This window comes from Austrofundulus limnaeus, unplaced genomic scaffold (genome assembly GCF_001266775.1).
Source record: "Austrofundulus limnaeus strain Quisiro unplaced genomic scaffold, Austrofundulus_limnaeus-1.0 Scaffold1578, whole genome shotgun sequence".
NCBI classification, from domain to species: Eukaryota; Metazoa; Chordata; class Actinopteri; order Cyprinodontiformes; family Rivulidae; genus Austrofundulus; species Austrofundulus limnaeus.
The window spans coordinates 21,322-43,771 of NW_013953980.1; the positions used below are offsets into that span (position 1 = coordinate 21,322).

The window sequence follows — 22,450 nt, forward strand, 5'->3', positions numbered from 1 at the left end:
TAGTTCCTAGTACAAATACTCAAACCTATATGCAAAGAAGTTACTGAGAAATGTTTATTTGAAATCTAAATTATGAAGGAATAGAAGTACAACACTCAGTCTGTCCAAATCATGAGTCCTCAATGTCCAGTTTTATGTTTGTTTTATAGTTTACAAAGTAGTCATGGCAAGACGTCATGTACCACGTCCATCAGTTAAATAATTACTGAGAAGTAGATAATCCAATACTGTCCACACAGCTAAATACCATCAGACACATTTCGTTTTTAGTCGATGTCATATCACTCCACAAACGTTTCCTCTGGTGTATTTCAACGTGTTTTATTGAGGACGCACCGGAACATCTATACGGCAGCAATACTTTCAGAGGGTTAAACGCTCTTATTTACAGAACATTTCCACAGTCGTACAAACACTTGGTAATCTCCATGTTATAGATTTCATACATCAAACACAACAGGAGATTTGAAGGATTTTATAAAGCTGATGTCACAACAAATCTACAAATGCAAATGATAGAAAACAAATATCCAGTTGCTAACTACAACAAAACAGGTTCTACTTCAAAACCTGTACAAGTCCGTGTCCACGAAGTACAGAAGGAATGAAGCTCCTCCCTCCTTCCACCATGAAGGCTTCAAAAAAAATTCAACATAGCAGAAAATTATTCTTTCAAAGGAAACGATGAGATGATCCAGTTAGAAAACCTCGTTCTCGTTTGTCCCTTTCAAAAATCAGAATAAAATAAAAAAAAAAATCTAAAGAAATAAGTGACTTAAGAGGAAGACAGTTTTTCCACTTTTATTAATTTTTTTTTTTTTTGCTTCTAGTGTTGGTTTTTACTTGATGTGGAGTGGTTCCTCATCCACTTTCAACCGTTTGCGTCTGGGCTGTATGAAGTCCTCCTCAGAGTCGTCTGTGTCTTCCTCCTCTTTCTCCTTTTCGTCTGGGGATTCGGGTTCTGGGGTTTCGGGGAAGCTTTGCCCGGGGAAAATCTCCTCCAGTTTCTCCTCGAAGTACAGGCTCACAGCGTTGCCCGATATGGCCATCTCCGACCCCACCTGTTGGAGGAGGGAGAGGAGGAAGAGGTCGAAGAAGAAGCGCGTGAGGAGTGGTATAAAAATGAGAGGAAAAAAGCAAGAATACAAAGATTGTGTGTGGAGGTGGGGGGTGGGGGGTATGAATGGGTCGAGGCAGGAAGGAGGAAGAAGAGGAGGAGAAAAATTAGATTTGGTTAAAACTTGACGGCAGAGCGGTCCCAGCTCAACCGTGTTGTGCAGAGCAGGAATATCCCGCCTTCCTGTCCCACTGTGGCTCCATGAAACATTTCCACCAATCAGCTACGGGTCACATAAAGACCTTCAAATATTCCCTCCAAATTCAGCCACTGACATCCAGAATTAGAACTGAAATACACCGGTGGACTTTTTAACCTTGCTGAAAAAAAAAAAAATCTTTATGAAACCAAGAGAAGTTCTGAACATATGCGACAAACAGTGTTTCTGCCTGTTGACAGTGAAATTAAAAACTACCAAACCTCTCAAGGAAAATAAAAAATAAAAATGGCCACACTGTGACTGACTCCTGTTAAAGTTACGTTTGAAACAACAAASCTTCAGCTCTGAAAACTGAATGCATCACATTGAACCGAGGATTAAGTCCCAAAGTGGTATGCATGTGGAGAAGAGGCAGCTATTGAATAAAATAGTTATATAAATATATATTGTATATGTGTCGTTGAGATGAAATAGTGTATCTATACCAGGAGTGCCCAAACTTTTTCCCCCAAGAGGGCCAAAATGAAAACCTATCTGAGGGCTGTGGGCCAACTGCAATAATATAATACATGAACTACAAATAGCTACTTCTTAAGTATTATTTTTGATGATTAGGCTAGCTAAGATAGTGCGATCGCCCATGTTTTTGACTAACTGCACTATAGATGGCTTTTGGTGGAAATACTGTGTTTCCACATAGGACAACGGATTACAACCTAGTAACCATTGCAACTGCTGGTGGGCCAAATCAAATGGCTTGGCGGGCCACTTTTGGCCCGCAAGCCCCACATTGGCACCACTGGTCAATACGAATTATTGTTCGAAAAGGATTTGATGTTTTTTTGTTTAGTTTCAAATTTTTGTAAATTACTATTGTTTGAATATGGTAAATCTTAATATCCAAATATTGTGTAAAAATAGGATTCAGACCAAATATCAAGGAGTTATCCTGAATAGGAAGACAAACCGAGCCACRTCTCTGGAACCGCTCAAATCAGGATCCAGGTTATTAAATGTAGCTTAAAAAGCAGAAATCTGAAAATGTGCTCAGGCCAAATTTGACTTAATCCTCAGTTTGATGTGATGGGTAACATACATGTTTTAGCATTTTTCAGCTTTACAATTAATCTTTGATTTGCATTACTTCTGTAAAATTGACATTTTTGATAAAATACTTATAATAAAATAATTTATGTATCAAGTTCATTCTGAGACAGAACTCCATTTATTTTTCATTTCACGTGTTTATTAAAATATCCAACTTTTTATGATGGGATTTGTATCAATTAATCCAATCTAATGCTTATTCCTAATCAGATCGCAGCAGCAACRAGCTCAGGAGAGAAACCCCGCCCCCTCTCCAGCTCCCAGGCCAGAGAAGATATAATCCCTCCAGCGAGTTAAGTCTGCCTTGGGGTCTCTTCCCGATGGGATACGCCTGAAAAACCCTCTAAAGTGAGGCTCAGTCGACTCCTTTTGTGTTAGATTTATAAACTAAGTGTCGAGTTTTTAAATCTAAAAACCTAAACCAGAACTTCTAGCTGGTATTTCTCACGCTGCACACAATTATTACTAACTGTAAAAGGATTGAGTGTGTTTTAAAGTGACAGTTAAAATATTTGTTTATTCAAATTATTTCACTTGTTTGAACAGAACTTTAACTCCTCTTGGTGATAAGAGGCTTTCACCACTCTGCTGTGAAACAGCATAAAGTGATTCAACCACTTAGTCTCATATTCTTCATCATATTCAATTACCAAACAGAAAACTAAAACATGAAACTGAGGGGAAAAAAATTTAATAATTAAAAATACACAAGCGAAAGGAAAACATTTATATTCCCTGACCTTCAACCCTGTGAGAGTTGGTTTTAACCTTATGGTGTTTTTTTAAGTTAGTACAAATTTTTTTTCACCTCTGTTGATTTAAATATAATATTCAGTGTCCTCTGCTTGTTTGTTTTATCGTGCAGGACTTTGGTTGGTCTTGTTGCTGTTTTTAGGTGCTTTATAAATAAAGCGGTTTGGCAAGTAAAACATTTCTTGGAGCCTCAGTGGGAGGGGACAGGGTATCCCGTGCTCCGTTTGGAACAGCTTACCTGCGTATTAATCTCTTTCTCCTCATCATAAACTTGGATTATTCGAGACATCTAAAAGGGGTAATAACATTACAACAAAAGATAGTGAAGCAGCAGGGGAGGAGAGAAGTCATAGCACAGAACGTTTAAATAACAGATGAGTAATCTGTTTACTGTGCTTAAAAAAACAAGAAAAAAGGGTGTCAATAATACAGAGAAGTACAGAAAGTACAGATCACACGATACACAGGATGTATGATAGTTTCCTCCACCTTTAACTTTATGTGCAAAAACAAATTTATTGATCAAACCTCAATACCTCAAACCTCAAAATAAGAATAAGCCAAAAAAAAAAGTGCAAAGCGATCCCCTCTGTGTAAAAGAACAAACTTGAGTTGGACAGGGATGTAGTGTTAACAGGGTGGAGGCTGTTTCTGTGAGTGGCCTGAAAGAAGGACTCTGTTAGTAAAAGTGGGTAAAACTAAAAGARGCTGCAGTGGCCGAGCACCACCACACACTCCGCTCACAGTGAGGTTAGACAGCCGCGCAGTTTAAATACGGGTTCCAACCCTCTTCTGCTCTTAAATGTTCAGCTGTTCTTAATCAAACACATTGAAGCTTTTCTTAATTAATAGTAAACAAAAGAAATACAGCTAGTCTTCTGACAGCTTGGTTTGAACAGAAAACTAATTATAACTTTCTCATGCAGATGTGGATCAGAGCCTGTTTTTATCAAACTGCTGACAGTGGACTTTAAGACTCAAATGCTGATAGATTTTTTTAATCTTATGGTGCATTCACACCGAAYGCGATTTCAGCGTCAGGAGCAGCAGGTTTACATKCAAAGTCTATGGTGGASGCGCTTCAAGCAACGTCGGGAAGTTCTGCGGCGCCTCAAGCGCGATTAGAGCAGCGCGATTTGGACGATTTGGACGATCTGAGCGTCGAACGCTCAGATCGTCCAAATCGTTCAAATCGCTGAAGTTAGAAAATCTGAACTTTTGCAGCTCGACGCGCAGCGTCAACCAATCAGAGAGACTCCACTGTGTGACGTAGCGACATATTTCCCGACGGGACAGTTTACTGAATGAGGTCCACTAACCTGAAACAGACAGAGCTCCTGCTCTTTAGCTGAAATGAGTGCTGCAGTCGTGTCCTGATCCGCAGCAATGCGTGGCAGCGACTCATTAGACTGAAAAAAATAGTCCTGAAAGCAGCTGTGAGCCTCTTCTCTGAATTATCTGGTGAATTAATTATGAATTAATTATCTGATGAACGTGACACGTTCTGGCTGTCTGTAAATAAAGCAAAGCCACTTCCTCGTCCAACATTAAACAGCCCCACAGAGGAGGGAGGGGCGGGGAGGCTGTCGCCGTGCAGCGCAGGTGTCCTGCGTCTGACCTCAAAGTGCACAAGCTTCAAACTTCAGCGTTGGCTGCGATTTTGACGCTGAAATCGCGTTCGGTGTGAACGCACCATTACACTTCTTTTCCCTGATTACTTATAACATTAGGCTTTCTATAATAAACATATTTTAACTGTAAAATAAAGACTAAAAATACTGTAGGCCGTTTAGTTTTTATCATTTTTAAACTAGAAGTTTAAAAATATATTACACGGATGTGGCCATTTTATTTACACGCAAAGCATTCTGGGAAAATGATGACGTGGATAGGTCCTCGGTGCGCGGCTGCTATCAAGCTATATCCACCCTGAAGGTTAATCTTGGACAATATCTGACGATTGACTCTTTTAAATGAAACCAGAGAGAGTTGACAGAGAGGAGAAGGTAGAAATGACTCAGCCTGTAACTGAAAATGTGGATGGAGGACAACAGTTTAGCTTGTTAGTTTGTCGCGCCAGCGCCGAGCTAATACATATAAGGCAATATAGCGTCAGCGCTAACGCTAACAGGCTAAGCTGAGGTTCTTCTTCCATGAAGCATGAGCCAATCGTCGGATATTGTCCAAGATTAACCTTMAGGGTGGATATAGCTCGTTCACACCAGTGACCTATCCATGTCATCATTTACCCAGAATGCTTTGTGTGTAAATAAAATGGCTCCATCCATGTTAAAATATATTTTTTAAAACTTACAAAACTTAACAGCCTACAGTATTTTTACAGTCTTTATTTTACAGTTAAAATATATGTTTATCAAATAAAGTCTAATGTTACAACTAAKCATGGATCCCTTTAAGTGTAAATGCCAGTTATTAAAATTTTTAAAACTACGAATCACTTTTAGTATTCTGGGTATTTAAGACAGCTCCAGAGGTCTCTCAACTGGCTAAGAGTTGCCACTAAGGGTCTGAGATGGACAGAGGAGACAGATTACAGTTGTCTTCCTCAAGAATAATCTGCATCACCATCATAAACTGCACTGTAACCTGTGGGCGGCCGGGGCAGAGGTCTGCTGTCGTTAAAATCGTAAGAGCAACACTTTTCTACCCGTTTAGAACCAGCTTGGAGATGGTTCTGTAAGCGTGGGTTGGAACTGGAAATAGAGAGACATTTGACTGAGGCTGAACCGAGGCGAACCGGATACAGGCATGCCCGTGGAGAAGGGGCTTAAATGGACTGAGGGGTCCCCTGCCTGAGCTTATAATGTACAGTGTAACTAAAGTTAGGGTGTGGAAAATAGGTTTAGGCATGCAATACCAAAGAAATAAGGGGAAATATGATTACACATACCAGTGAGCATTATGTTAGACTTAAAGGCGGACATTTCTGTGCAGCTTTTGGAGAGGATTATACCATTATTTTCAGAGTCAGATGGTGAGGGAATGCAGGCAGATGCAGTCAAAAGTCTTGGGAGGTTTTGTTTCTTGTCCACACAAGTTGAGGTGGGACTGAACTTTACTTTTTTATATTTTCTTTATTTAACTTTATGAAATCTGTAAATTTCATACAAAAAAACTTAGTAATCTCACACGATACAATGAATGGAGTGGGGAGGTTGGTGTCATCTTGGGTGGACGGGGTAACGGTGTAGTGGGCAGTGTGTGTGTGAAGTGCAAACTCAGCATTACCACAAACTCTGAGATGTAAAAAACTTTGAAGCTGAGTATTTGAAATAAATCAGATTTTCTCTAAAAGTCTGTAATTCATGCAAATCAGGAAATTTTGTGTAATTTATTAATGGGGCGACTGTGGTGGAGTGGTTTAGGGGAGTCATCCTGTAATAGGTGAATATCTGAAGTGTTACGCACGTTGGAGTCCAGGTGGACTTGATAAGGCGCTCTACAAGTTCAAGCCATTCACCAATACTTTTTACAGACAATCAGTACAACGTGACTTGTATGAACATTATTGTGTTGAATGTGAACTTATTTTAGGATTTTTACATTTTTTACCTTCACATTTCTCTGAGAATATTCTTGTAGATGAAATGGATGCGGTGACTGGTCCTTGCCTGGGGTTTTCTAACGAGGATCAGCTTCGTTAACAGTAAAGTGTCGTAAATCAGTTGTAAGACTGATACTTAAGATTTACTTCTACACTGAGATGCTTGATAACGGACTTTTAAGCCCAGCTTTGAGAAAATATTTTTTTTACACTCCAGTCTATGCTTAAGAGTATTTCTAAGAGGTTTGATAAATACAGGCCCAGATTTGCAAGACGAATCCTTTTCCTCTTAACAATTTAATTTTTACTGTAAATGTTAGACTGATTTTAAAGTTTAACCTGAAGAAGAAAAACATTCAGCCATGATAATTTAAAGATGTCCTTAATTTACCTTTAAAACAAGATTTTATTTACCATCATTTTTTATTGCACTTTTTCCAAGTAGAAAAAAACTGAACTGATTGAAAGTATTTTATTTTATTTTTTATTTTGGTGCAGCAAGGATTATTTGTTTTTATTATGACTGAAAAATTACATTTTTATCCAACTTATTATTTTTACTTTTTGGCTGCTACAGCGAGATAACACGCACACCGATTTGGCAACTGTTTTACACCAGATGCTGTTCCTGACACAACCACTGACCACAAAGCTATCAAAGCCCACTTGTGTGGAGCAGGGGAGCTGCCATTATGGATGCGTGAGGAGCAGCTGGGGTTGGGGGGGGGGGGTGTTAAAAATGGGGCAATGTGTGAAAGCATACGTGACTTTTAATTTTGTTGCAATGATTAGGGTATTCAGGGATCAGGAGAGCTGCCCACTCTAACCTCTGCACCATCACTCTCTTTTATCCAACTTCATATAAAAACGAAAAACAACTACAGTACAGATTTTTGAGGCATGCCTTATAAAGCCAAAGTGTTTGTTTTCTATTATCTGAGAAGAAAAAAATAGGCTTTGTTACTAAATAAAACAGCTGAATGAACATCCTTCAAGGATGGTATTTCCATTCATTTCAGTCCAACTCTGTGTCTGCATGCACACATATTAGCAGATATCATTCCACAAACAGGCTGGAAACACATGCTGCTCACCTCATTGTACTTTGCACAGTTTTTGAAGATAAGGCGCATATCATTCACAAACTCCTGTATGGACTTGTAGTACTGGGAGCTCCGCACCTGCAGCTTCTTCTTCACCCTCTTCAGGTCCATGGGCTGCTTAATGATCTTGTAGTAGTTGGGTACCTAGGTTTAAAATAAAAAGTGAGTCTAATTATGTAAAAATTTAGGACGGGGGAAAAACGAGATGAGTACAGGAAAGAGCTTAATGCTTTGAGAATGTAGATTTTTTTAGGAAATGTATTTTTTGATTCTCTTATCTGACTACTGACTAGATCAGAGCTGCACTATATATCGTTTAAGCATCATCATCACAATGTACGTGTGCACAATCATCCCATTGCAGGTCCTGAGATGTCGGAGGCAAATTGAATCAACATGTAAGAACCACACCATGTCATTGCACTAAASAGKCACATTACGGCTTTTATTTTGACGAGTCGTTTTCGTCTGCAGGAGTGGGCGGCTTCACGTTAAAAAAGCTAAAACTTTATATTTGTTGTAAAAACGTCTGGGACAATAATGGCAACATTTCTCAGAGAAGCGTTGTCGGTGAATTCTCGAGCTGTGGAGGAAGACAGGGAGGATCTAGCCGAAAAACACAATTCATGCTTGCACGATAGAAGGAAATATATACTCAGATCGCACATTAAAAGACAACAACTCAAATACAGACAAAAACAAAAAACATACTTGGAACATGCACAAAAAGAGGTCAAATCTGTGCAGATTCATCGTCAATAAGATGGCAGTAGAACTTAAATTGTTACTCAAGTTATCTGCTGCAAGTTATTGTATTTTTTCATATCATAATATACTGTATATCACAGGGTTAGAAAAAAATTGCAATGTCAGTTTTTTTTTTTCCAAATCTCTGTCTGATGGCAATCACATTTAAATTATAATGCAAATAATCAAGCAAGAAGAAAGGATCCAAGCAAAAATCTGGATTGTGAATTAGAATATTTACTGCAACACTAAATATAAAATAATACCAGACTGATCGAATATAGCTAAAGCTAGTATCTCATTGGACTGGGACTGTTGAAGACCAGCTGACAACTCAAACATGAACAACATCACAAAAAAAAAAGATTGCAGTCTCCCTGATTTCTGAATTTAAAAGATTAGTAAATGGCAGAGCTGAGAATGAGTAACAGGAAAGAAAAAGTGCCACAATGAAGGTTTAGGATCAGCAGAGTTTTTTTAAACATTTTAAATGATTTGCTACTTTAATTACTTCTTTCACTTTTGACTTTAGAGCAACGGTGCTGCTCGGTCTGCAGCTGGGACTAAATTTCATGATATTACATTTTTATCATTTTACATTTGGGAACCATTCATGCTGAACAGTTCCAATGCAAATGAGCACAGCCTGGAAAAGTTAGCTGCTGTCTTTATGATCTGTGCATTTCATCCTAGTTGTGGCTTTTAAAGGTTTTATGTATATCTTGGGATTGTAACCAAGTTAAAGGGTTTTTCAATGCAGTTTAATCTGGCTAGTAGAAAGTATAAAAATAGAGAGAAAAGTTTTAGGTGTATGAGGTTTTCCACAGCAAGGCTAAGTAAGTAAAATATTTCAAAAGTTTATGTATGAATAATCATCTGAATGATGGGTTTGTATTGTGTGAATACTTACAGAGATCGGAACAGGTTCCCTAAAGCCGATGCTAAGCTCATGACAGAAAATATACAAGAGGAGGCGTTCGCATTTCTGCAGACACAGGATAAGAAAAAAATATTAGATATTAAATATCATAAAGAAGATTTCTGAGGATGTCTTGAGCGTACTGACCCGTTGGTCTTCTGCACTCAGGCTCTGATTTTCCTTGGTTCTCGAGCTTTCGTCGCAGTACTCTATTTCAGGGCTCGTTATACTTCGGCAAAATGTGCAGAGGAAGTCACCCCTGAGACAAAAAAACAATAAACAAACATAAACCAGAATTTTTAGAATTATCTAAAGTTGCATATTTATATTTTAACAAATTAGGTGGCACTGTTGTCATTTTGATTAAATTAATTTAGGATGCAGAAATTGTCACATAGCATAACTAAAAAAAGTCACTTTTCTAGTTTTAATTTTACAGCTTCACTAATCCTGAGTATTTAGATATTTTTGCTTAGATTTGTTTTAATCAGTCATTGTTATATTATATAAATCTACAGTTTTTTTTCAAACTTTATTCATTTCTTTAAAAACAAAAGTAATTATATGTACGGTAAAAAAGAAAGTACAAATAAAATGAAATGAAAGGCGGCAGAGAAGAAAAAATCTTATATCTGCCCTTTTCCTCAAGTATAAATTCAAACAATAATAATCTTCAGTTAACAAACCAAAAACATGAAATCTTTCTAGAACAACAAATTATATGAATACACACTATACTGTTTTAATTTTTTTAACAATCTAGCCTTTATCATTCTCTTAAACATGTAGATTGATTTGGCACTTTTAACATCATCTTCCAGATTATTCCTCAATCCTTGGATTGAGGTGCACCGTTCTTTCAAACATGCCCTAAATTTAGGTTTCATGAACAACTCTGTCCCCTTAAGATTATAACAGCTCCTGAGTGTTTAAAGGTAACGTGTTTTGGTGAGCCTTATACATAACTAACAGAATGTTATAATCAACCAAATCATAAAATTTTAATTGTTTTATTTCACCAAATAAAGTTAAATCTTAATAAAGTACAGTTAAACCATTGTGACAAGACTGACGAATCAGAACAGCATTTCCGACCGATCACTTACTGTGGGAAGATTTTTATAGTGGGAACGTGGCATTTCATGTGGAACACTTTGGGACAGCGGTCGCAGCATAGCAGGTTACCACCGTTGATACAAACAGCGCACCAGTCTTCATTAGGGTCGTCCTCTTTTCTCCCTCCTGTTGCTTCGCCGTCTTTTTCCACATTTCCGTTGGTGAGCACAGAGTTTGAATCACTGCTGCTGTTCTTGGTCAACGAGGTAAAGGAGGTGGCGGTGTTAGTGGAAGAGGACGATGTGGTGGCACTGGCACCATTCAGTCTAGAACACGGTGCATCGGACTCGGGTTCTGTTTTGATGCGGTCACTAAGACCTTTGATGGCATCCTGGCCTGCAGACACAAGTCCAAGAGGGCTGTTCTCTGGACTGCTCATCTGGGGAGAAAAACAAACACAAATCTGTTAAAAACATATCCTAAAGGGGCCTGCTGTCTTATTATACTTGTCTACATTCCTAATTACATCATTTTAAAGCAAAACACTTACACACAAGTTACATGTACAGTTTCAGTAGTACATCTTAGCATATTAAACTTCCAAAAGTTACTATGGTTTATATTTTATTATGGTTTATAAAACCTGTTATCGTACCATGCAGGCACTCCTTCCTGCATCTTTGCCTCGTTCCGTTTTCAGAGAAGTCGTCGTGCAGCTGTAGCTGTCCTCTGTGCCGGGTTCCTTCTTCACCTTCACCTGCTCTCCACTGGTTCCACCTCCTGTGCCTCCTTTGCCTGCTGAGCTAGAGCTGAAACCAATAAAACCAAGTGGTCACTGATGCATTTCTTTGAACGCACTAAGACAGGGGTGTCAAACTCCTGTCCTCGAGGGCCGCTATCCTGCATGTTTTAGAGGTTTTCTTGCTCCAACACACCAGATTTTGATCGGTGGGTGATTAACAGGCTTCTGCCCAATTTGAAGAGTTAATTCAATCACTGAATCAGGTGTGTTGGAGCTGGAAAACCTCTAAAACATGCAGGATAGCGGCCCTCGAGGACTGGAGTTTGACACCCCTGCACTAAGAGCATCAAAACAAACACGAAAGTAAATGAAGTGAACTCTTTCTGGTTCGACAGAGCATTTAAAATGGGAGAGGCGCAGTTTATTGATAAAGGTTCAATTTTTTTTCTACACCCTAAAGTCAAATTTCGCTGTTTCTGATCATTTCAAGACTTAAAACTTGTTTCCACCAATATTTCCTAAATATGAGAGACGAACTGTAATAAATGTATTTTTAAATAGCTCTAATATAATGAGAAGAATTGATTTTGATTGCAAGTTTTGAAAGACTTTTTCGTTTGGTATGCTTTGATTTTTACACGACAGATTTATTTTATTTCCTGTATATGACACTGTACAAATACATTGCCAGGCTGTTTATCTGTCTTTAGTGGTTACTTGTTCACCAAACTTTTCTCTTTGTAGCATTTTAACAACATCTGATACTTGCTTCAACTGTCATTCTTGCTGGTTTATTTTGGCCTTTCTGTGAAAACTGCTGCCTAAAATTAGAATTTTTGCTCTTTCTCCACAACCACAGAGGGGATTTCCCTTCATCATACAAAATATAGTTCTACCCTTTTCCCACATGTGATTTTTTAGAATGAACACATTTTTTTGGTAATATTTAAACCAATAAAAAAAAGACTGAGGTTGCAAAAACAGCGCAGAATAGAGTTCTGTCTCTTAACTACTTCCAGATTTTTTTTGCTGATGTTTGGGTACTTTATGTAGCTTTGCGCTGACTGACCTGCCTCTGCTGCCGGTGCTGGAGGTGCTAGAGGGTCGTGCTGGTGTGTGAGCATTGGATACACCTGCAGACATGAATTTAAAATAATACAGTTACCTTCAGTCAGTTCAGGATTTATTTCTACAACAGAATCTTGCTTAATGTTGAAATATTTAGTTTCTATTACAAACACGAAGCTTTGAAAAATGAGATGAGGGTCTCTCTGTTAGGATTTATGAGTACCTGAAGATCCAGGAGAAAGTGTTGACAGTCCAGGTGAGGAGTTCAAGTCTATTGATCCAAACTGATGTGTGCTCGCTGAAATGTAACGAGAAAGAAGCTGTCCAAGGTTGCTGGAACCTGCATCTTCCAACTGGCAGGATAAGGCACAAAAAATGGATAAAGTATTCTTAATATTAATAAAACTTAGTCAAAATACAATCTAACAAACAATAGGATTATTTTGTTTCACTGTTTGTAAAAACACATGATCCTTTTGATATATTTCAATTCAATTTAATTCAAAAACACTTTGATCCCAAAGGGGAATTACATTACAATGTACTAATCCTTAACTAATGAGGATTAACCATTGGACTGTCTGTGAAATGCTCCTTTTGGACACTTTCTCTTTAACAAAAATTAAAAAGAATAAAGGAAAAGTTAACATTTCCAAGTTTAACTCTGATTTAAAAAGAAACCTAAAGTAAAACACTGTGTGCACCTGAATAGGAGGGATCTCAGGTAAGCAGGGCAGGTTCTCAGGATTAGTGACGGAGGGGATCAGCTCAATGGGACCAATTATAGGGCTGGCAGGTCCTCGATGAGCGTGGGCACCAGCCATACTGGCACTGGTTGGACTCGTGGGACTAGCGTTGTGCAGGGACGCCACCGGGAAAGGGCCTGCGTGGCCTGGATTGGAATGCTACAGAGAGAAAGAGACGGATGAAATAAAATAAAGGACAAGACCGCGTAAGAACAAAATAGAGTAAAGACCACAAATAGAGGGAAAATAATGGACGATAGGCGATATGACAGCAATGATGAGAATGCTCACATTCTGAAGTTGAAAACAAACAAATAATGCAGTGGAGTGACCACACATGCTGCACAAGACAAATAAAGAAGAAAAGGTGCCAAACCCCTGACTGCAGTAAGAAACGAAACCTTGGGTGGCTCATCTCAGATTCTATAGACATCTGGACACAGAGAAAAAGGGGCTGGATGTAGTGGAAGTTTCTCTTAACTAGTCTCACATACAGAAAATAAATGCAAAATTTCCTGAGTGTGCAATTAATGGTCAGAAAAACAACTGATTATTTTTTGGCACTTAACGATTAATACGATTAATGCCACCAGGCAGACTGACTGGATATTTCCCCGGTCTGTCTGCTCGGTGCTCCTCTCTGCTTCAAATATATAAAATATAAATATATATTAAAAAAAAGTTCTGTAATTTATTTATTTATCAACACAATTTAAATTTGATATATAGCCTGAAGTCTGTTATTTTGACACAATTTGGAATAGATTTTTATGAGGAGCAAATCTTTCCCACTAAATTGGTCATGTGACTAGGACATAAGGGTGTCCAGATGATTAATTGTCATATTAATCGTTATCGGCTAAAAACCTCCAATTAATCAAGATTAATATTTTTGCCAATATTGCCCAACCCTATGGCACGGAGGACAATTCCTCATAATTTCTCTCTTCCTCCCCGGCTCCATCCCGCTGTAGGGAGTGAGGGAGAAATTGCATCCTACATCGTGCCGAGCAAAGTTATTATTATTATTATTATTATTATTATTATTTTTAACACCAAAGTTGGAAAAACCTTTTTTGTAACTTTAAAAGATGAAAAGAAGATGTGGACGTTCATTTGCTCTTAAGTCCATCTTGCTAATTTAATAGTCGGCTGCTGCTCTGAAAGCACAGCAGATCATTTCAGCAGCATGCAGAGGATCACGGTATGGCAGGCTGTTTTTACACTTAATAAGCTTCAACCCACTTACATTCCAGGTATCTGAAATTGGTTTATGACTACATGTATTAGTTATTTAAGATTCAACTAATCTAAGGTTTATTGTGGACCTTTTCAAGTTCTGTAATAAAAAAGCTGCACACTTATACTAGTAATACGTTGTTTTGCAGAAATGTGCTGTGAGAATTGTAACAAGACAACACTATCACCACCCAACAAATACCTCGTTTATGCAGTTGAAATTTAGTGATTTGATGGATTGTAAGATGTTTAAGGCTCACAAAAATGTTTTGCCACCAAATATACAATCCAACTTCATTAAGAGAGATAGTATTTATAATTTAAAGGGACTTGCATTGTTTGTGAAACCAAAAATTAAAACTAATTTTAAGAAGAGATGTACCTCTGTTCAGGGAGTAAAACTATGGAATAATTTGCTTGATGACCTTAAGAATGCTAGAACAATTTATTCATTTGGTAGAATGCTTAAAAGTTTTTTAACGAGATATGAACAAAGCATTAGTTAAAATTGTATTTTTGTTGTTGATTTTTTGAAATTATGTTGAAATTAATTTATGTATTAAGCTGGGTTTTTAATATTTGTATGTTTTATATATTTTAGATTTATGTATTTTTAAATAAGGGCAGATGTTATAAGATTATTTTTTTCTTTCTGCTCCTTTTCATTTGACTGTTGTGATAGTGTTTTTGACACGACGTCGTGGTTACTATTTGTTTGTTTTTATTATTGTTTGTTCTTTGTATTATTTGTTTGTTTCATTATTATTTGTTGAATGAAATAAAGTTCTATACTACTACTATAATATTTCTGTTGTCGATCATTCTGTGTTCAAAATCCTTATTTCTTGTTTAACAATGAGCAGATCTTCTACACTTAAAACCAGCCACATATTCAGACAGGTTCATGAATAATCTACTTTAAACAAACCTAATAAAACCATCTGAACCCTGTTGAAGAACCAAACAATATTTTAAAAATCAAATTATTTCAGCAAGTAAAAATCCAAAAATATTATGGGAAACGATTAAGTCAGTGACAGGTGAAAGTAACAATAAAACATTTAATAACAATTCACAAATCTCAGTAAATGGACTTCTTGTTTCTGATCATGAAAAAATTGCTAACTTATTTAATGAATATTTTATTTCTTCAGTAAGGACATCATTACCGGGACAAGCTAATAGTTTAAAGTTATTTAAATATCCTGACACTTCAAAGCAATTTTCATTTTCTGAAATTTCACAGAGTGATGTTTTGAATACACTCCAATCTCTAAATGGCTCACATGCATTTGACAAATATAAGATAAATATGGATTTCTTGAAAATGCATGCCAACACTTTTTTACCATTGTTTCATCATTTGCTTAATTTATGTATTGTGCAGTCTATTTTCCCTGATGCCTGGAAGTTTGCTCAGATTACTCCCATTTTTAAATCTGGTGATCCAACAGAAGTTTCAAACTATCGGCCAATTTGCTAAGCAATAGCCAACATGGTTTCCGCACGTCAAGGTCAACCATGTCTGCATTAATTTTATTCACTGAACAAATACGTGCTGCTTTGAACAAAGGTCAAGTAACTGGTGCTGTATATATTGATTTTCGTAAAGCGTTTGACACAGTTGATCATTATACTCTCTTACAAAAGTTGATTTCTTTTCAACTTTCATCATCTGCAATACAAATGTTTTCCTCTTATTTGACTGATAGGTGTCAGGTTGTGAAACATGGAAGCTCTGTGTCTGGGTCTCTGCCCTGTTCCGTGGGAGTTCCGCAGGGTAGCATACTGGGCCCACTGCTTTTCCTATTATACACAAATGACCTTCCAAAAATATTGAAGTATTCAAATATTTTAATGTATGCTGATGATACTGTTCTTTTTTTTGTCTGATTTCAATATTGAATCTATTAATAGTCAGAGGTCTTTCTTCTATGTTTATACTAAAGCATGGAATGACATTTTTCAAAACATAAAGTCCATTTCAAAACTACAGCCCGTTAAGAAGAATCTTGTCTGCCATCTGCTGGACACTTTTTGTTGTGCTCATATTTAGACGTCCGATTTTGCAAATGCTGCCTTTTTGAAATTTGGTATGCTTGTTTGTCTTTGTGTCTATGGTGTATAATGATGTGATTGTGATGCTGTAATTCTGAGTGTTTTATGTGCTGCAGAACAGGAACCTGCTGTAAAACAGCAATTATGCTGAGTCAGGCTTGATTTTTAATAATCTTTTCCTGTTAAATAAATCAAATCAAATCAACCAGTATCAAAAAGTGCCCATGTCTGATTTCAACAAACTAGTTCAGCATGTCCAAACAAGATAAGCTCTAATTTAATATCCAAGCGTTCCTGAAATTATTATCCTCAGGCAGAAAATGATGCAGAAACAAGGATCTGTAAACGTGTTGTAAACAGCTTTCTTAATGAGACGTTGTGTTGCTTTGACCAGCCTCCACTGCTGTATCTGTGCAATCCCTGCAATTACACCACAACTGACATGTTTTGAACAAACAATAATTAAAATGTCACAAATAGGACATTCTACTTCCATATAAACATCTGTACTGACCTGTCTCTGTAACTGAGGCTGCATGAGGGGCGAGAACTGTTGTCCATTAAGTCTGGGCTGAGCTGTGGCCATTCGGCTCTGAGGGGGACCCGGCAGACGCATGTGATGGGAAGAGGGGTACATAGAGGGACTGGGCCCACCGTTCATACCCCCCGGTACTCTTTGCAGCTGCTGCATACTGATGAGTCTTGGAGGCTGGAAGGGGGAGCAGAAAAATAATATAAGCAACATTATTATTTTCAGTCACGATCTAAGCACAAAGAAATACACGGCATTTTAACAGTGTAATGAGAAGTCATCAATCTGCAGAAAATGACCTGAAGCTTTAAAATTTATCAATTAACTACTTTAGCAAACCAATAACATTCCTGCTATGACTTTTGGTATTTGTTCAATTTATACTTTGCAAAATAATTAGCTTTGTCTGACATTTTTGGTCTCTTGAAAATGAATTAAACCCCTGCCAAGGGCTTATTAAAATCCATTTTCGCTCATTTTTCCTCAGTTACTGCAAGAATTATTTCATGTTTTTGCTAATTTCCTGCTTTCTTGTTAACATTCACTACCTTTGTCTTGAAATTAGCCATAACCATCAGCTAAAAGAACTGTTGACCTCCATACCTGCTGCTGAACTATGGGTGGGCCTGCCTGTCTGGGATGCTGCTGCTGGGACATTTGGGAGGCAATGCGCATTTGTTGCTGGATTTGCTGCTGTTGCTGATGTTGCTGCTGATGCTGCTGATGCTGCTTTGCATACGCAGCTTGTTGCATGTGCTGCAGTCGGAGCTGAGCCAGGTTGATCTGGCCTGGGTGTTTGCCTGGGTGACCCTGGCCAGGTGAAATGGTGGGTCCTCCCATCATCACATTGGGAGGGTGTACAGCTGGAGGAGGTTTTTCAACTACCAAATTACCTACAACCGGAGAAGACCGATGTTAGTGAGCTTGAAAGACAAACGCTATAAACACCTATTATTGACATAGTACTGTGCAAAAGTCTTCAATCATCACCTATGTATTCACATTTGCTTTCTTGTGTTTTTCAAGAGGTTTTGATCTAAATCTCAAGCTTCCTGAAGACCCTTCAAAAGTTTTCTTTAGACTGTTTTGCACTAGATTTCAGTCCAATATCTGACTATTGTCAAAGAAATTGTTTCCATACACCACTTAACTCTGGACCAGAAATCATTTAAGCATTTAACGCATCTAAACTCAAGAAAATCTGTGTTGTGACTGAACAACTAAAAGTTTTAAACTGAATCTTTATGCACCGTTACTTGCATAAAGATGCAATGTTTACTTTTTTTGCTGAATCAATTTTAAAAAAACAACAACAAAGTATTCCTAAATAAACATATGAAATCTTGGTGTGAATAAAACAGACCAACATATTATATCTTTCAAATTCCATGCCAAGTCTTTGCAGAATTAAAAAGAAAATCTTAAAAATGGACCTTTTAAGTACCATTAATCTGCTGTAGGTTAAATTAGGCCAAAACACTTGGTTTGAAGCACACACTGCACAATATGCCGTCATTGTCAGGTACCAGGACTGGACAGAAGCTGACCCTCAGCAAGTCTGGAGAACTACTGATCAAGACCATTTAAAGGGATCCATGATTAGTTGAAACATTAAACTTTATTTGATAAAAATATTTTAACTGTAAAATAAAGACTGAAAAAATACTGTAGGCTGTTTAGTTTTTATCATTTTTAAACTAAAAGTTAAAAAATATATTACACGGACAGGACCATTTTATTTACACGCAAAGCATTCTGGGTAAATGATGATGTGGACAGATCCTCGGTGCGAGGCTGCTAGTGAGCTATAACCACCCTGAAGGTTAATCTTGGACAATATCTCACGATTGACTCTTTTAAATGAAACCAGAGAGCGTTGACAGAGAGGAGAAGGTAGAAATGACTCAGCCTGTAACTGAAAATGTGGATGGAGGACAACAGATTAGCTTGTTAGTTTGTCGCACTAGCGTTGAGCTAATACATATAAGGCAAAATAGCGTTGGCCATGAAGCAGCTCTGTTGTCCAGTTAAGGACAACAGTTAAAATAAATGTTTATCAAATAGTCTAATGTTACAACTAATCGTAGATCCCTTTATTAAAAGAATTAAAAACAAGCAATGGTTTAAAACTTTTGCACAATACTGCAAATCTGTAAAATGTCACGCTGAATAATCCTTGACTACTTATCAAACAAAACAGAAAACTGACTGACGAGGATTAATAAGAGAAGTAGTTTTCTCTCACCAAGGTTAACCACATTTTTGGCCCAGAAGGTCGGATCACAGAAGAAGCGCACAACTCCGTTGGACTGTGGCGCAGGCTCCAGCCTAGCCTTGAAGAGCTGGCGAAGTTGGTACATGATCTACAAACAGAGAAAATAGTCTTCATTTACGGAGTACACCTATAGAACAGCAACACAGATCAAACAAAGTCATGAGAAACAGACCGGTCTCTTGCTGTAGAGCAACGCAGTGCTGCTGCCGGAGGTGATGGCCCAGTGGCAAAAGTTCAGCACGTGGTTGATCTGTTGAGCCAGCTGGGTGGTGTCTTTATGCTGAGACACAAGCCTTATACTGCGTTCTTTGCTCACGCTCTAAAGAGTGAGATTGTTGAACACAATTTAACTAAAAGGTTATTATTAAGAAAAACAGATGCAGTTCTAGTAAGCCTATAAAATACAGGGCTCGTCAAGTTTATAACATAAATGGATTCTGTGAAAAAAGTGCTACATGTCAACAATAAATGAGAAAGTTTTCAGCTGTGTTATTTCAATGAGGTCAGCGTTTATGTCAACAGTGAAATTACTGTGTTAGAGTGCTCTTACAGGACATGCTGCCATAAATACGTGTTACTGTGTCTAATCAGCTTCAAACAAATCAGTTAGCTTTGCTGTGATTCTGCAGCACAGTATAAAGATCTTATTGTTCTCTTACCTCAAGCTGCTGGAGCAGGGCCTTGCCTTTTTTGTTGATCTCATTTATAAGAGTAAATACTGCAATTTTGATCTCGTGCTCAACTTTTCTGTGCGTTTCATTTAACTCTTTTAACCTGAATTTAAAAATAAAACAATAAATGTTTTTATTAAGAAATGTTAGCCACTAATATAGATATTCATAAACTGTCTGATGTTCTGATCTGGTCAGGAAAAATTCACCTGTTTTGCACTTGAGAAACAGAGTAATAGACATATTTCTTCTTTTCTTGTAGTTTAGCCATATTGGTCTCGATGATTTCTTTATGATTCTGGAACGCTTCTTCCAGAAACTGGTACCTGAGGGAAGCAGGATAACAACAAGTCATCATCATGTTCAATGGACTGGTTGGAGTTGGTTTTATTACTACAGATATGAACAGTTAGGCATGGGTCGGGATGACCAGTTTTACAGTACACCGTGATATGAAAAAGTCACGGTTTCCAAACCACTAAAATTTTCAGTTATACCGTTACTACAGTATAAATGTTTTTTGTTTATTTTTCCTCAGTCTGTGCAGCTGCAGACTTTCCCCCTGCGACCCCTCCCCCGAGCACCCCGCAGAGCTGCTGAGTGCCGACTGGCAGCTCTGTGGGGGGTGCAGGTTGTGTGATGACTGAAGGAAGAGAGTTCCCCAAACTTTTCCCCCGTCTAAAAGAATAAAGCCAGCCATATAAAAATATTTGGTATGCTGTAAAAATATGGACGGCAACGTCTTGCAGACAGTAGAGGCAACACATCTAACAATCTAATGATAACGCAGCTCCTGGTAAAGTTTATGCTATCTTGAAATTAACATGCTAACTTTAGCATCTGGTATTAGTGAAACATATCCCTAATAAAGAGGTTTGTGTGCCTTAATGCACTGGTCACGACTTCACTGCAAAATTGTTTTGGAATTGTTGGATTGTGTATTTGTGTATTGTTGGATTGCGATATTGTTTTAAGTGGAAGGCGATAAAACTGAACACCTCTGTAGCTTTAGCCGAATGTGCGTTTTATAAACACGCGTTCATAGTTGTGATTTCTGTTGTTTCTGTGTGCATGTTATTATATAATCTTTAATCCTAATCCTTACATAAAACACCCCTTTGAAAATTAAAGAAAAAAACCTCCCAATGTGTTAATTACTTAAAAAGACTTGTCATGCTGTATACACTGATTTGTCTTAACTAATAAAGCAGCAGAAAAGCAGTTATCCTAGATGTAAACTTTATCAGTGTAACTTAATTGCATTAGGTGCGAAAACGTATAAAGGCACACAGGTAAATAAAATATCAGCGTAACACCACTGTAATCAACAGCTTCCAAAGACTGATTGATTGACTGATTAACTAATTAATTAAATTAATTAAAATAATTAATAGTAATTCTTTTCTTAAACAATATTATCAGGCTGTTAAAAGTTGAGGCTTCAAGAACAACTAAGACTTTAATCCGCCACAAACAAAAAATGAGGATATGTATGCAAGACCAAAGATCATGATTGATATTTTAACACCAGTGATTTAATGAATAACAGCAGTTTCCTGAGGGAATCACTGAGTCTGCTGATAAACATGAATAAACTTCAGCTGATTAACTGATTTTATGATGCATTTTCAGACCTTGAAAGTCTTAACATTTTGATTTTAAAAAAAGCACTGATAGATACTGTCAAATAGTACCGAAGCTGAATGAAGGTTTGTGTTCATTTGGTTGTATTTAATGAACTAAATGGTCAATCTACTGCTTTTCTGACTCTTAAATGTTTTCTGTTTCTTGGAAATGATGATCGCTTTTAAAAATAAAAGATTCATGTAAAACCCCTTCTTTAAGTCTGGAGAAAAGTATTGAGTTTATGAAGCCCACTGAGACAGTGAAGGTGATAATGACTTGTAACTGTGTAATGAGTTACCATGGGATAAGACATTTGTTTTGTAATTAAATTACATGTGACGCACATGACAAATGTCTGTAATGTCATGTTACAGTTGGTCAGACTTGCAAAAAATATAACAACTAACAAATCCTGGATCAGGTTCTTGTGACTCATTTTCACAGCACATTTAATTTATTTGTAACCAACGATGCCTGCAGTGTTTGCATCTTGCTAGAATTGTGTTTGCTTATAGTCAATATTTATTTTACAGAGGAGCCAGTATAGCAAAAGTTCTTCAGTAATTCAAACAGTTCACAAATAGGGCAGCAAAATTTCAGGATATAAACTTTCTAAGTGAGTTAACAAGAATGTCTGTGAATAAAAAAGGTCAAAAATGAAATATATTAAAGTTTTGCCTTTTACATGGATTTTAAAATATAGTGGGTTAAAATGTATTTTATTCTCATAATTTCAATGAAAGGAATTTGACAATTTCTGACAAAAATCTTTGAAAAATCTGAACATCTTATTATATTAAAATATATTACAGAGTATCCTGATGCATCTCAGTAATCCAGGTAAAAAATCAAAAGGAAAAAAAAATTGTATAGGTCCTCTGGACGGGTTCTTCTTTAATGAAACATTTCGTCTCTCTTCCAAGAGACTTTTTCAGTCTGAGAGTTTCAGGCAAAATTCAGGCTTTT

At 37.3% G+C, this 22,450-nt stretch overlaps 1 protein-coding gene across 4 annotated transcripts in view; it reads right to left on the minus strand.

The window, feature by feature from the left end:
• Window positions 1-40: 40 nt before the first annotated feature.
• LOC106535823 (E3 ubiquitin-protein ligase TRIM33) overlaps window positions 41-22,450 on the minus strand; it is a gene marked incomplete at its 5' end in the record, with an annotated part of 23,663 nt that continues 1,253 nt past the window's right edge. Inside the window, 17 exon segments of one of the 4 annotated variants that reach the window (XM_014032928.1) lie at window positions 41-1,061; window positions 3,376-3,426; window positions 7,797-7,949; window positions 9,463-9,537; window positions 9,619-9,730; window positions 10,578-10,966; window positions 11,183-11,336; window positions 12,339-12,402; window positions 12,561-12,690; window positions 13,042-13,242; window positions 13,460-13,516; window positions 16,895-17,089; window positions 17,516-17,805; window positions 19,158-19,275; window positions 19,360-19,506; window positions 19,847-19,961; window positions 20,068-20,184. In XM_014032928.1, the coding sequence (XP_013888382.1) occupies window positions 840-1,061; window positions 3,376-3,426; window positions 7,797-7,949; window positions 9,463-9,537; window positions 9,619-9,730; window positions 10,578-10,966; window positions 11,183-11,336; window positions 12,339-12,402; window positions 12,561-12,690; window positions 13,042-13,242; window positions 13,460-13,516; window positions 16,895-17,089; window positions 17,516-17,805; window positions 19,158-19,275; window positions 19,360-19,506; window positions 19,847-19,961; window positions 20,068-20,184 (2,590 nt within the window). 4 annotated transcript variants of the gene reach the window in all.